Source organism: Heterocephalus glaber, unplaced genomic scaffold, assembly GCF_053883595.1.
Source record: "Heterocephalus glaber isolate CG9 unplaced genomic scaffold, H.glaber_assembly_v1.0 deba00001452, whole genome shotgun sequence".
NCBI lineage: Eukaryota > Metazoa > Chordata > Mammalia > Rodentia > Bathyergidae > Heterocephalus > Heterocephalus glaber.
This window is the reverse complement of record NW_028258302.1, coordinates 7,498,595-7,515,187: the sequence shown is the minus strand read 5'-3', so window position 1 is coordinate 7,515,187 and position 16,593 is coordinate 7,498,595. Positions and strand designations below refer to the sequence as shown.

Sequence of the window (16,593 nt, the reverse complement as noted above, 5' to 3'; positions counted from 1 at the left end):
GTATGTGTTTCAATTTGTGTGTTTATTCAAAGTGGGGTTTTTTTTGGTACCGAGGATTGAACTCGGGTCCTTGCACTTGCAAGTCAGATGTTGGAACCACTGAGCTAAACCCCCCGCCTATATGTTTATATGTATGTCAGATTTTGAAGGGTTTTTTGTAGTGTTGGGGATCAAACCCAGTACCTCACATATGCTAAGCATCCTTTCTACCACTGAGCCACATCTTGAGCCCTTTATACTATATTTTGTATCCATTCATCCATTGGTAGGCACTTGATGTGTTTCCACTTTTGAGTTACTGTGCATAGTGCTACTATAAACATAGGTGTGCAAACATCTGTTTGAATTCTTTCTCTCACTTGGATGTATATTTCAAATCGATTAAATTTTTAATTGATTATAAAATTATATTGGTTTTACTAATTAACATACAAAGCTATTCTATGATGAAGATTTATTTAAAAGTTTAGAAATCAGCAATACGCCATTGCCTTCTCCATAGGGTACCAGCCGTCCTTCACACTATCATGTTTTATGGGATGATAACTGCTTTACTGCAGATGAACTCCAACTGCTCACTTACCAGCTCTGCCACACTTACGTACGCTGTACACGATCTGTTTCTATACCTGCACCAGCATATTATGCTCATCTTGTGGCATTCAGAGCCAGATACCATCTCGTGGACAAAGAACATGACAGGTAATATAGAACCATAAAAAATATATTCCAAACCAAATCCAGATGTGTTCTGATTTATGTACAAAATTTCTCCTGAGTACTTCCATGTAAGTATATGCCCCTCTGTTTGCAATAAAGAATTAAAGTTAGAATTAAAGTTCCACAAGTTATCAGTCAGTGAGCCATATGAAAAGTGATGATAGAACTGACTGTCCACAATAAGATATTTTATCAAAATATGCTGTCTAGACTTGATAGTAATAGAATGACACAGTAATTTAGTTGATCTACAAAATTAATCCAAGGGAGAGATTATTGGTAATACCAGAAGCAAAATATATAGAGAGATAAAATGATGTCTTGGACTTGCTTCTAACTAATCCCATGGAAATGAATGAAGTAAAATAAAATTGGCCCTGAGTTCAGTAGTAAAGCTAGTTAATGGACACAATTTAGTACACCGTTCTCTTTTAAAATTTTGAAATTTTCTACGAGTACTATTCTTCAGAATTATTATATCAGAATAGGTGGTTTGTTTTTGTATTTATTGACACTCTTCTTACAGTGCTGAAGGAAGCCACGTTTCAGGACAGAGCAATGGGCGAGATCCACAAGCTCTTGCTAAGGCTGTACAGATTCACCAAGATACCTTACGCACAATGTACTTTGCTTAACAAGTCCAAGTGTGTTCTCTAAGAGGAAGAACTGAAAGATGAATCAACATACAACGTATGTTTCCAGTAGTCAGCTGAGCAGACACGCCTCCAGCCATACAGAAGCCAACACTGTGTGGGAGCCTGGTCCTTAGGTTGACACAGGAAGATTGTTTACTTCATCGAGAAATGCAGCACCATTATGCAATATGAAACCAGCCAGCTGCTTTTTGTGCGGTCTCCTATAGGAAGTATCGCAGTTGTTTTGTTTTCTCTTCTTATAGTCTAACCCTTTTAATGCCTTTACCTCAAGTTGCTTGGCAGCACAACTATCTTTGCAAAAAAAGTAAAGCAAAAGTAAATGATGGTTTAAAAAACACACGCCTACACAAAAAATCAAAATGATTGTTCACAATTATGTGTGCAAAAAATTAATGTGCATTCATATATTCTTGTAAAAGGAGTCTGTATTTTTAAATATATACATGCATACTTCATATGCACATATATCTGAATCTAAATTGATAATAGATATGTATGCATCTATGTATATATTTTATGGTTCATTCCATTGGGAAATTTTCTTTCTCTTTTTTCTCTGCTCACTACCACCTTTATTTCTCTTTTCCTCCCCTGCCTTCATCATCTACATTTTATTTCTAATGCTACCAGTGACATTCAAATATTCATATATGTGACTCATTTGAATGTGAAGCATGGCAAACTAGATTTCTGTTTTTATTTTGCACACCTTGCTTTTGTCTGCTATTTCATACACAATTCTGAGTCCTCTTGGTACTGCTTTTTTATGTGTTCCTCCTGCTCTGAACTTATATTTGCCATTTGTGCAATGTGTACATAAACAGTAGCAACCTAAACTATTCTTTTTCTTTAGTGAGTCTGTTGAAGCTGCTATAAATATAAAACCTTGTCAGAAGTTCTAACCCTTTCTGTCTGATATATGATATGTATTCTAAATCCTTCTGTTTCTATAAGTTATACATAAGGTAAATATTTTAAAAGATTAGAATGCTGTAGGGTTGAGGCCTCTGAAATTGGGCGGGGAGAGAGAAAGGCTTATGGGGGGATTGGTTTTTGCTAGTTTACTTGCTGCCTCTCATACTTTAATGTGATTTTCATATATATATTTTTATATATATGTATGTGTGTATATATAAACATATATGTATGTGTTTTGAAATAAATAGCTTCCTTTTCTTTTATATTTATTAGAATAGTGCTTTAATAATTACAGAATTGTATTGGCAACATATTTTATAGAAATATAATCATGTTTATTTTAAGAACTTACAACTTGTTTTTGCTATTTTTTAGTGCAATAAGCAGTTTTAAAGGAAAGTGTCTGTTTGACACCATTACAACAGATAGTAGGAGAAATAGGCACCTCCACTGTTTTAAAATGGCAAAGTAATACAGCCTTAATTTCAGAAGGAAGTTTCATAATTTTCAACTTAAAATAATGCATGTCTTTTAAAAACCATAATGAAAATGAAGTAAAATTGCTTAGGTGAGTCTGACTTTGAATATTAGAAATATTTGCTTTAAGAAATGACAGTGAACAGTTTAAGACTTGTTTTTAAATTATTTAAAAGTAGATAATTATTGAAGAATAATACTGATAGGTGCCCAATTTCATTTACTAAAATGAATCCAGAAAATACAGGATTTTATTTTTAAAAGGTCTTTTTGCTGATTTACCACAAATGAACTTGCTTTTCAAACTGAAGGTGATAGGGACAAAGGACATTAGGACTTTGAACATTTTAAATGAGTTCAATCGCTGAAATGTGAGGAAAACTTTTTATAAAACTTTTGTTTTATGGATTTCACTTTAGGATATTAAAAAATACTATAAAGCTGTCAATACCTGGCTCATCAGTAACATTGGGTTCAGGGGAATTTGGTACTTTGTAATTCATGAAAATTGCATTTTGGGGATTACTTTTGGTTTTTCTTTGGGGGGAGATATTTTACACTGGTTCAGAGTATAGATACCACAGGTTGTTTCCAGTGGGCATTGTTATTAGCCTTTCAGAATTCCTTCTGTACCTAAAAATTAATGGATTTAGATCTTTAGTTTCTTTGTTACCTATAATATACTATTATTGCCAATTTACTGTATTTTGAGCCTAAAATCTGAGCCCATGTCCTCCAACAGGCATGACATCTTTTGTCCCTTTGCCAGAAAACTTAAAAAGTACTGTATTTTCTCTGTTTATTATTTTGAAGTATCTGAAATGCAATTTACAACACTGTTTCAAAGCACTTTACATAAGATAATATTTGTACAATATATACGTTTTTTCTTCTAGCCTTCTCCCATCACTCACTAAAAAAATTCCTTTGAAACATATTTTGTTTTATTTGTTGGGCGGGGGGGGTTGTTTTGTTTTGTTTTTTGGTACAGGGACTTATTGCCCAGAATGGTTTCAAACTCCTGGGCTCAAGCAATCCTCCCACCTCAGCCTCCCCAGTGGCTGGTACTATATAGGGACATACCACTGTAGCCAGCTATGTTTGTTTTTTTTACATTGAAGTTTCACTGAACATGGTCGGGAACATGGGCAAGAGAAGAAAGCAGTATGGCGTAGATGGTAAAATCTTGATTGATATCTGCTTGCTCAGTATAAAAACACCTTCGGTTGTCTATCGTAACTGCACAAATTCATGTGGGAAACTTTAGGGAGCAACTGTGGATGCCATGTACCTAGTTACTGTTTTACCTGTTTCCAGTCACTCAGTCTCACACATATAAAGCCCTTAATTTAAATCTATTTGGACAGGCATTTTAAAAAGGAAAAATAATTTTTTCTAAAATACAAACTTTACCTGGTGAGTGATTTCTTTTTTGTAAAGTGCTCTTACACTATTCAGAATTGCTAGTTTATGATTGATTAACTTGGAAGATAGTTCTACTTTGCTTGCTGACAAGTTGGTATACCAAATTCTAATTGTAAGAAACCTCTTGCTTAGAATTTTAAGATAAAAGGCTAGATGGCAAATACTTCCTGAAATTTGTTCTAATTGTTTTTGTACTTCTGAGCAGAATTCCTGATCTTTATTTTTTAAAAAAAGGTTGGTGTTGTTATTTTGTTTTTTATTTAAGCATCATGAAACTCAGAGACCTTTCTACACCTACCCTTGCTCTCCCTAACTGTATGATGAATACTAAATTTGGTCTCCAGTTTTCTTTAAAATATCCATCCCAGGGCCGAAGATTTAGCTCAGTCATTCCACCACCTGCCCCGCAAGTGCAAGGACCTGAGTTTGATCCCTGGTACCCCCCCCAAAAAAATCCATCCCAGCAACTGGTAAAATTGATTTTCATATGAAGAAGAGTTGAGAGAGTTGAGAGTTTCACACAACATTTACCTAGTATGTGTGAGGCCCTGAGTTTCATCCCCAGAGCTGTAAAAAAAAAGAGTTGGGAGTTTAATGTGTATTCTTCATGGTAAATATGTCTGTGTAAAGTGCTAATATATGTCATTGTATTACAGTATCAAGTTACTGGCATTGAGGACCATACATTTATAGTACCATAGCTGCTATATTTATTTAAGTAGAATTTGATAATTACTGCACTAAACAATAATGAGATGAACAGGATTCAAGGCTAGTGTTTAGACCCTTTTTATTGTTTTTCTAAATCAGAGTGAAGACATGAAATACTAAAGTGATAAAGGGTAATATCATTTTGGTTTCAATTTAATATCAGAATATCCTTGTTTTAGAAATGTAAATTTCTTACTTTTACAATTTAAGAAAGGATTCGTTGGGCCTGGGATTAATTCAGCGGTGCCATGCCTACCTCGCAAGTGCAACGTCCTGAGTTTGATCCCCAGTACCAGAAAAAAAGGGGGGGGGTTCCTTGGCCTTCTCAGTACTGGTGTTTGGCACATTTTCACAGAAATACAAATGCCCTTTCTTTCTTTTCCCCCTTTCTTTTTAATAATTACCCTTAACAAGTTTCTTAGAAAAACTAGCCTATGCAAACAGTCCTGTTTATAATCTATTAATTTACTTCTCTTCCTAGAAGAAATTCTAGAAAGATTCTGGTAGGAATTTCCTGGGTGTTTTGGAAGACCATCAGTATAAATTCAACAGGGACAGCCAGCCTTCTAAAGACCAGGACTAGTTTTCCAAGCTAGGTTCTCTGTGACCCACCTCAGCCTAAGATTAACTTGTGTCTTCTCTAATGGATCTTAGGGAGACAGACTCAATAGACTTAGAGTTATGGCAAGACTTAAGATATGTCTAGGGGGAAAAAAAAAAAAAAGATGTGTCTAGGGAAACAAAAGCTAAGCTGCCATTCAGTAGAAAGAGCTGGCAAATGATCTCTGTCAGAGGAGAGGGTGAGCACTCAGCCAGGATTAGGTCAGAAGTCCAGAATTAGAGACTGTTGTCCAAAAAACATGATAACTCTTTTCAGAGGTTTGCATCACTTTGCCAAAGGAATGGTTTTTAGAAAATTTACCTGAACATGGATAGACTGTTTTGTAGTCTTCCTACTTCAAAATTGATGGTAATGTTTTGCCAAGTTAAATGGACAACTCTGCATAACTTTCATTCAGTATCATTAAACCTTAGTTAAATGTTTCCTTAACTCATCCTCTTAGATTTTCTCCTGTTGGAGAGAAAGACTACCCTTAACAGTTTCTTGCTACTTAAATTACGTTTCATGTGTTCATCAAGCTGTAAAAAGATATCAGTCAGTCCAGTATCTTTATTTTGGTTTTTTTACCCATTTGAAATAAAAGTCTTTTTTGAAAATCTGTGGATGTTTTAAAACTTCAGTAATAGTAGTTTGGAGACTGATATCACATAAGGCCTTCCTGAGTAGCAGTATAACCCTGATGTAGGGAATGTTTTCCTGTTTCCCTTGCATTTGATCATATAAAGAAAGCATTTTCGTGAGTCTAGAGGTCAAAAAATAACCCAAGAATAAATATGTAAGAATCAGTACAGAAATCAGAAAGAATTTTCTCCAAAAACATTTTACATTTCTGCTTATACTAAGAACATTCTTCAATGACAGTGACAGAAAGGATGCCATGAGTGATTAAAAGAAAGCCAAAGCTGAGTCCTGGAGTCGAGAGGGGAAATATTTATGTGTGTATGTATATGTATAAACATACATATATAATAGATATAACTATATGTCTACGTTTCATATAAAAAGGAAAATATTGTTACTTTTTTCCTACTTTAAAAATGGTACATTTAATCTTATAATTTTTATGTCTGCATAATTTTTTTAATGATCAAGGCTTGTGCTAATAGCCACAGCTAGTTTAAATTTGTTTTACTTTACCCATCAAAAATAGTGCTCTAGGGCCAGGGATTTAGCTCAGTGGTGCCGCCACCTGCCTTGCAAGTGCAAGGTCTCGAGTTCGATCCCTGGTACCAAAAAAAAAAAAAAAAAAAAATAGTGCTCTAGATTTTTACATTGTTGACTAAATATCAAGAATCTTTTGGGCCGGGGATTTAGCTCAGTGGTTCCGGTGCCTGCCTTGCAAGCACAAGGTCACAAGTTCAATCCCCGGTACCCCCCCAAAAAAAGAATCTTTTGTTCTTAAAGTATGAAAGTTAAAGATTTTAATTTGAATTAAAGATAAAAAATTTAATATGGAGGGTTGAGATGAAAAACCCTGTCAAGTAACAAAGCATCGATCCAGCCATTGGGTTCCCATCCTTTTTAAAACTGATGTCTGAAGTAACCAAAATCTGATCTCATATTCTATGTTAGGGTTTCAGTAAAGCAAAGATTTTTTTCAGGATAGACTCTGAATTAAATTTTTAAAACATTTTTAAAAGCAAGGTGGTTCTTAGAAAGTGCCTTTTCAGAAGATGGTGCTGTAGATTTTTTATTTTTCAAATAGCATGAGGCTAAAAATTTTAAAGATAAATTATTTTAGAATTTCAAGAGTATGACAGTTTCATATAATGTTATTTGTTGGCTTGAATCTGGTCAAGGGAACCAATGAAAGCTTTTATGTAGTAAAGAACCCAGGTAAACGCTCACCACATTTATTTTGTAAATTTGAAAACAATTTTTTTTCTGTTCTGGGGATTGAACCCAAGGCCTTGTTTATACTAGACAGGCAATCTACCACTGAGCTATATTCCCAGCCCTGAAAACAAAAATTTTTGACAGTTAAACCTTTTTATTCTCTGCTGAGTTCAAGATAATCTATAAAGTAGTGTATAAAGGCCATAGTCTACTTAACTTTTTAACAAGATAATTGCTAGTAGTAGCAGATATCCCAAGGGAAAGTACCTTGCCAGGAATTGTTTTTTGTTGTTGTTGCTTTGTTTTGTTTTTTAAGCACAGATTGCCCCAGGCCTAAACTTTTCTAATTAGTCTTTAGTAACCAAGAGTTCTAATAAAAGGAGAACTAAATCTTCATTGAGTTACAAGAGAACACAAATAATTATATCTTTTATTTTTAGGGCAATTTTCTCTTTTTAGACATTAAAGAATGTTTTAAATGATAATTTCTTTTTCTGTGGTGAGAGAACCATGAAAAATGACAACAATACATTTAAAAGGGCATCAGCTAATTAAAAATAGAATATAGGACCAAGATATATTATGTAAAGGTACAAATTCCCAATAATGAATGTCAGCATATTGTGTACCTAAAATGTACCAATAAAATGAATGAAAAGAAATAGAATATAGGACTGGGGATATGCCTCAGTGGTAGAGTTCATGCTTAGCATGTTCAAGGCCCAGATTCATTCCATGGCACTGAGAGAGAATATGCAATTTTTGCCTTTGGAGAAGATAAACAAAAGAAAAAAAATAGAACCATTCATGCTTAGTAGAAACACAGTTACCTACCAGAAAGCAATTTCCCCTGTAATAGGTAGCAGTAAACATCAGTAAATGATCACTTAACCAGTTCTTGCTTTTGTGAGTTTGGTGAGCATTACTCCAGAAAATAAATAGACTAAAGCAAAAACACCACACCTCAGTAACCTTGTATGCTGCATTATGTAATGGTAGTAAAACTATAGTGATTGTTTGGTGTGTACTGTGTCTATTTGCAAATAAACATGCACATTAAATTTTTTCATTTTTATAATGTCTTGATAGCAATTGAGTTTATTTTTTTAGATTAATTTTTCTATTGTGATGTTTATATTTATTGGCAATTTGTGTGCAACTTTTATATTTTGCTTAGATGTTTTAAGGTATTTTATTTTTATAGATATTTCTAGCTTTTCCTCTTTCTTTGTAATATTAGCAAAAATTAAGATGGTATGTTAATATACCAAACAAGCTATTAATTCCATAAAATACTAGAGTATGGATTTTTACCAATAAACTATTAATACTATTTTCTACCTTAGAATATTTAATATTGTTTATATAGTGGGCATTAAAGACAGTCTGCAGACAGATTTCTATATACAGAGGGGAGGTGGGGCTTTTCTATAAGTTGAATCTTTTATTCCTTCAGTACCAAACTAACACTAATACGTTGGATTTATTTTACCTGATTGGAGTTTTGGGGGAAATTGTTAAATAAATATTACATTTCTTTTTTAACTTTACTACACTGTTCAGCATTAGGGTTATAACATTTTTATAGGCCAGGAAAAGAAATAAATGATCCAGAAGTCATTGATAACTGACTTTGAAATAGGATTTCTCCCTTCATTATATGAAAGATTTGCTACCCTGAACTTTTCCTAGCATACTTTTAACGATTCAAACTCTTGAGTAGAGTATTTTAGCTCATTAAACTTTTAACTGATGGGCTGGGGATTTAGCTCAGTGGTTCCGGCACCTGCCTCGAAAGCGCAAGGACCCAAGTTCAATCCCCAGTACCAAAAAAAACCAAAACCTTTTAACTAGTAATAATTTATGAATGTAAGCTAATTAGGAGACAGTGAAAAAGTATGATTATAGAATATTAATTTCAAGCCTATATAGTCACTCCAGTTTCCTAGTGATTATCAAGATTATTTGTATTAGCACATTAATTTTTTTGGTAAAAGTGCATGAAAAAGTATATTTCCTTAAGATAAAATATTTTCATTGTATTTTTATACTATGAGTTTTCTCACTATGGAATTTTTTTTTCAGTTAGAAATTAAAAGTTAGCTTTTGGGCTGGGGGTGTAGCTCAGTGGTAGAGGACTTGTCTAGCATGTACAAGACCCTGAGTTCAGTCCTTACCACCACACATACACACACACACACACGCGCACACACACACACAGGTAATTACCTCATTCTCTTGAGTTTCTAAATTCCAAATTATTGAGGTTAAATATGTAGCATTTTACTGTACTTAATTCTGTTCTTCCACTGAGAAGGGGGAAATGAGAAAGTTTCAAATAATTTTAAATGGGAAACTTTTTTTTTTTTTTTTTGGTACCAGGGATCAAACTCGGGTCCTTGCACTTGCGAGGCAGGTAGCGACACCACTGAGCTAAATTCCCGGCCCAAGTGGGAAACTTACTTTTCTATTATATAAAATTTTACAGTTTAAAATGAATCAGCATGACTGTATAGACATTAGCCATATCATTTCTCTTTGCATATTTTTCAGTTACATAATTTGCTTTATAATATACTGTTCTGAGTTAACTTTCTTTACCTCTACATCAAGTATTTATGAAGGTTGATTCTCTGGTTATAGGAATTTACTACTACTAAGTAAAACCTAGATAGTTTCAACAGATATTTTTGCTACAAGTGTATGTCCCCTTTTAAAAGGATACTTATTGTGCTATAACTTTGTTCTATTCATTATTCATTTCAACATTGCCTAGGTTAACTGCGTATAATTCTTGTAGACCAGCTTTTTATTGCAGTGCTGGGGATTGAACCCATGCTAGATAAGTACTCTAAGCTATATCCCCAGACTTTTTTTACTTTATTTTGAGACATTGTCTCACTAAATTGCCCAGGCTGGCCTCCAAACTTGTGATTCTTCTGCCACCTGAGTAACTGGATTACAGGCATACACCACCACACGTGGCAAAACCACTATTTTTAATCCTGCCTAGGGACCTGTGATTTCTTTGTTCCTTCTGAAAGCTCATGAGAACCTACCACATAGAGTTTTAACTGATTGGCTCCACAAATCCAGATACCTGGCATCAGTAATACATTAACATAGTGAAGTATTGGGTAGCTTGTTTATATTTATAGTCCACCTCTTCAAAAAGAAATAATTGTGCAGTAAGTTATAGGTTATTCCAAAAAGAGAACTCATCATGAACAGACCTATGATTAGAAAACAGGTGGAAAAGTTGATCATCAGAACTTTGCATTTAGCCGAGGATTTAGGTCAGTGGTTCCCGTGCCTGCCTCGCAAGCAAAAATAAATAAAGGAATAGGCTAGTAGGATTATGAGAGTATATAGTGAGAAGGAAATGGGATTAAGGTTTCTTTGCTATGATCCTTGGACAGAAACCTTACAGTTGTTTATTACTTCCCCATTTCTCACAACCACATAGTAGCTATTGTTGCTATGTGAACCTATTGAAGAGACCCAAGCAGAGTGCCTCTGTAATCTATACCTGTGTTAATGGTTGTCCTAGATCCAGAGCTGTTTTCTATTCTCAGCAAATTAAAGAAGTCTTACAAGTTGCTTCTGAATTATAATTTTTAAAATTAATGGGGCATAGTGGTACAGATCTGTAATCCCAGTTACTCAGGAGGGTGAGGCAGAAGGATCCTAAATTCAAGGCTACCCTGAGCAACCTAGTGAGATGCTATCAGAATAAAACAAAAAAGGGCTGGATGTGGCTGAGTGGTAGAGAACTTGCCTAGCCTGCTTGAGACCCTGGGTTCATCCCCAATACCACCAAAAAAAAAGTCAATGAATTATTTATCCTTAAATAGAACCATGACATTGCTATTAACAGCTTTTCCAGTTTTCTCCTTTCTTAGAAAACAAACTAAGCCTTTTCAGATGAGCCAGTCTACTAGAAACAAAACATTTTTGGTGAAGGATTTGAGGAAACACTGGTAGATTATAATGAAGAAGGAATTTTGGCATAGACAGTTCCACCTGGTTAATGGATACAACTTGGTCCCAGGGAACTAACAAGAGGAAACTTTAGTTTTAGTAGCAACAGAGCTGATCTCTGATAGTAATTAATTGCAGTTATCTCCCTGTTTCACAGACAGGTAATGATCTCATATTAATGGTGACCTTGCAGATGTGCATGTGTCCTTTTCAAATTCAAAAGCCAAGAACTTGGGACAGAGGGATAACTCAGTGGTAGAGCATATGCTTACCACACAGAAGGCCCTAAGTTTGATCCCCAGCACCCCAAATAGAAAACAAAACAAAAAAACAGGAACATCAAGCACTGAGATCTAATAGTTTCTTCCTATACAGAAGTCTCAATATTCCAGGTGCTTTCTTACTTCTTAGCCCACCCTTTCCCTCCTTAAGAAAGAGGTGGGGGCGGAATTTAGCTCAGTGCTTCCACTGCCTGCCTCAAAAGTGCAAGGTCCCAAGTTCGATCCCTGGTACCAAAAGAAAGAAAGAAAAAAAACAAGAGGGAAGGATTTAGAGGCAGCTTTATAGCATTCAACTGTAGGTAAATAACAGTCTAAAATATTTGGGCAAGAAGGATCGATCATATGCCAAAAGTTAGCAATTGAGACTATTTTAGCACATTTTTGACATTTGTGTTCTAAAATTTGTTTCCTTTGACATACTATTTTTTAATTAAGTGCCACCATGCTTTTGTGATAGTATTTTATACCATTTATGAATCAAAGTCCTTCATTTCTCTCATATAGACAAATGCAGTTAAAAATAAAAGGGCCAGCCAGGGATTTAGCTCAGTAGTTCCGCCGCTTGCCTCGTAAGCACAAGGACCCGAGTTTGATCCCCGGTACCCAAAAAAATAAAAATAAAAATAAAAGGGCCAAAACCAAGAGACAGAATGAGAATCATCAGCATGTAACTTTAATGCAGATGAAGTCTTAATTCATTTAAGTGAAAATTCAGATTGAAAGTGTTAATGCTGCAGATATTATCTCTAGCCATAGAATGTTTTGCTAGCTATAGAGTGATCATTTGAATGAAATATATATCCAGGTTGTAATGTATTATAGCAAAGTGATGTCATTGTTCTTGGAGAATTTTTTTTTTGGTGGGGGGCACATGAGGGAATCAAATCCATGGTCTCACATATGCTAGGCTGTGCTAAGCAAGTGCTGTTCCATTGAGCTACAAAATTTTTTGTTCATCTGTTTTGTTTTTTTGAAATAGGTTCTCTATGTAATCTAGGCTAGCCATGAACTCTGTGTAGCCCAGGCTGGCCTCCAACTTGTGATTCTCTTTTTCTTTTTTTTTGGTACCAGGGATCAAACTTACAAGGCAGGTGGCGGTGGTGATCCTCTTGTATGCTAGGTGCTCTTTTTTTTTTTTGGTACTGGGGATTGAACTCGGGACCTTGAGCTTGTGAGGCAGGCAGCAGACCCACTGAGCTAAATCCCCGGCCCAAAAGATTGTAAGTTGGTTTTTTGAGGTTTTTTTGGTACCGGGGATTGAACTCGGGTCCTTCTACTTTCGAGGCAGGCAGCGGAACCAGTGAGCTAAATCCCCAGCCCCTTGAGTACTAGGATCATAGGGATGTGCCACCATGCCCAAAATTATTCCTGAAAGTAATATTTCAGCCTTCTGCAACACAGATCCCTGTAATCTTTTTTTTTTTTTTTTTTAAAGACAGGGTCTCATTCTGTAGTTCAGGCTGGCCTTGAACTTGTGGCAGTCCTCCTGCCTCAGCGTCCTGAGTGCTGGGATTACAGGCATGTACCACTACACCTGGCAGATCCCTGTATTCTTAAGTAGATTTTATGTACCTTATAATTTTAATAAATCCCACCCTGGTTTATACTTTTAAAAGTTTCTTTTATTCTGACACATGACTTCTTACATATAAAAAGTATATTGAATGAATTAACACTTAGATTATTCTTTCCTGTTAATTTATATATGTATTCTGACTTCAGTTTTATAGCTATATCTGATATCTGATTTCTTGGCGTATACAAAATTCTACACGAGAAACTTTTAACTCATATCCTAGCTTATATCCTTCCTGAGATGTGAGGGAGAAGACCTACAAAGTTTTCAAATGCAAGAACTTTTTAAAAATGATCACAACTGAAAAAAAGAACTACTGAGGTCTTATGCCTTTGAGAGTAGAACGAGTTCCTGAACATGAGCCAGAAACTTGGGAGACTGGCTCTATCGCTGATTTGCTCTTTGTCCTTAAGCAATTTCCTTCATTTCTCTGTGCCTCTCTCCCCTTATAAGTAGAAGTGATAATAATTGCCCTCGCCTACCTCGCTAGATTATTGTGAGAATAAGATGCTTGTGAAAGCACTAGAGTTCTCCAAAGGAAAAGCTATCAGAAGTTCAGGATAACAGTGGTATGGCATGAAGTGTTGCTTTCCACCTGGAGTCTATGAAAGCGTCTTCAGTCACTGTAAATGGTTTCATAAAGCAAGTATATGTGAATCATTGGGCCTTATAGTGTGATGATGTTCCCTTACAAATGTGTCCTGTTCTGTGTCTTCCCTGCCAGAGATCCAGCATATGGACTGATTTTTTTTTTTTTAATAATCTGTAGCAAGAGGGTAACTTTTCAAGAACTAAACTCCATATAGTGGTGCTATGGTAGCTGCAATTGTATTTTGAGTTACTGTGGTGAAAGCATCAGATACTAACTTGTCCTGTTGTCTTCAGGCACTGTTACTATGTGTTGGCCTCAGAGGCTGTTATACAACCAGACAGCTATCCCTTTGTTTCTTGGCAGATCTTTGGTACCTAGTTCTTTGAAGTAGAGTTGATTTTAAGAAAGAAAGTGTGTTTATTTCATTAATCAATTTGCAGAATTGGACTTAGCTTTACTTTTAAAATTCTAATCATCATATATCTGTAAAGTTAAAATATAGGAAAAGTTTTTCTTTCTGTTAATTTCTGAGTACCTGCAGGTGGTATAAGAGGTCTGACCCACTAATCTTTTGGTCAGGGCCTTACATTTCAACAGATTTATGTACTTGCTGTGGGGAGAGGGGGCTCTGTTTCTAGAAGATTACAAAGGCCACATTGCCACAGATATAAGTACTTCCTTTTTGCAACAGTTTGTGTTTTTTGTTTGCTTTAAAGAAAAAAGGATGCTACAGGTGTAGCTCAATGGTAGAGAACTTCACTACTATGTACAAGGCCCAGGGTTCAATCCCCAGCACTGAAAAAAATTAAGCCATCTCCTAAGAAAAATGATGTAATTTAGGTACACAGGGTATGGATGCATTCAGCATTATTCTTATCTCTGTAGATGCTGACCTTCCTTATTGCAGGCAGTTGGGCTTTCCCAACTCATTGCTAACAAAGGTGGTATATTGTGATTATTTTTATAGACAATAAGAGTGTCAAGTACTGATGAAAAGTTAGAGATTCATGCTTAAAAAATGAACAAAAACTCCATCTTGTGCAGTGAGGTAGCTAACACTGATATATCAGGAATACAGTTTAAACACTTTTTGCTGTAGTGTGTAGCTTTAATGTCTCTCCAGTTATGGACCCATAAAAGTATTATATGTTGTAAATAAAGATCATTTGTGTAGACTAGTATGTATATGGATGCATTCATAGACTGGGAAGCAGTGGTGTATGTGTATATATAAATATAACACTGTATTAAGTTTATATAGAAAAAATAATGTGTTGTTTCTTTAGTGTTTGGGAGACTGAAATTGCAGTGTGACTATTCCATTGTAATCTGATCACTCACTCTAGAAAACATTATTACATAGTCCACACACAGATGCACACCCCAAAGCATTACCAGCTTCTTCCACTTTAGATAACTGCTTCTTTTTTAAAAACCCTAAGGAATGGAAGAAGAAATAACATATTCTTTTTAAAGGGGCTTTTCTGAAGAGTAAAATATAAATACAGGAGATGTGGGGAGGGTACAGCCACCTGCAAAATGTCCAACAGATGGACAAATAGCCTTTTAAATTTTACCTTTTAATCATCTTGACCGTGTGTGCCTATTTATATTACAGATGTGAACTATTTTTGGGGGTAATAACAGTATGTTTTGAAACCAAATTATTACATAAAATCAGAGTAACCTCTTTCTCCACTCTCTTTTTCCACATTAACTGTTCTTGCTAAATATTTCTACTGATACCAAGGCAAAATGTTGGGACTGTCAAACTTTTTCCCCATCTTCCCTACCTGTCATAGCTCTGTTTTGTGCCTGGCCTAGCCTTATATCTTTTTGTTGGCTTTTCATAAGTAAGAACAATTTACTACAGTAGAATTTCAGAATGTTTATCTGTAAGTCTCATCAGTTAAGACAAAGGAGTCAGTCTGTAATATCCTACAGGACCAGATAAGATACGGAATGACACGAAACTTGTCACATTTTATTAAGAGAAATTGGAACTCTGGTGGGAAGTGGATGGGAGAGCAAGTCTATGATGTATATGTAATCGTATCACAAGAAGCACCAAATACTGAATTCTATCACTGTGTACTTGGGGCCTAGGCTTTGAATTTTGTTTTTTAATTTCTTAAAAATTATATGTAATCATGATAAGCAGAAAGCAAATAAAGTTTTTGAACAAAATGCTTATTTTCAGTAAAATTTGTTAGTAAATTTTCTACCTTGAGTTTAAACTATCTTTCCCCTCAAAAAAATTACTATAAAATCTTTGTGGGTGAGATTGGGAAGCTTAAGGAAACTAGTTTTTTAAAGTTCATCCATGTGTAATATTTTATGTTAAATGGTCATGATTCTCTCTGAGCCAAACTGTCACTAAGATGTGCTGTGATGGAACCACTCTTTTTTCTGCCATTCTGCATATTGGAAAGGTTCTATGTTGTATTTGTTTTTAATCCTTGATTCAAGAAAAGTTAATGGTTTTATTGTTGCTTAGCTTCAGTTTAAAGTGTAATTTCCACTAATAACTGCAATAAAATGGAAACCTTTGCTCCAAACATTCTCTTGTGTGGTTATCATTATAGCTTTTCCAACTTCACTGAGGAAACCACTAGTGATACAGTAGAAAGAATTAGGCTTTAGTCGTGAAGACCTGGTTCAGACTTTGACTACATGACACTCTGGGCAGGTTCCTTGATGCTTTTCAATATCCTCCAATATAAAATAAGATAATTGAGGCAGGAGGATTGCCACGAGTTTGAGGCCAACTTGGGCTCCATAGTGAGTTCAAGGCCACC

At 35.2% G+C, this 16,593-nt stretch overlaps 1 protein-coding gene across 7 annotated transcripts in view; it reads left to right on the top strand.

The window, feature by feature from the left end:
- LOC101716266 (argonaute RISC catalytic component 3) overlaps positions 1 to 16,593 on the top strand; it is a 119,305-nt gene that overhangs the window by 102,428 nt on the left and 284 nt on the right. For 5 of the 7 annotated variants that reach the window (XM_004850944.3, XM_087215301.1, XM_021263315.2 and 2 more), the window contains 2 exons: positions 503 to 702; positions 1,247 to 16,353. The exons of 1 other annotated variant lie outside the window; for it this stretch is intronic. In XM_004850944.3, the coding sequence (XP_004851001.1) occupies positions 503 to 702; positions 1,247 to 1,355 (309 nt within the window). In that variant the 3' untranslated portion in view covers positions 1,356 to 16,353. Of the gene's footprint in view, positions 1 to 502; positions 703 to 1,246; positions 16,354 to 16,593 lie in introns of those variants that run through there. One more of the 7 variants, XM_021263316.2, reaches the window with a different exon arrangement.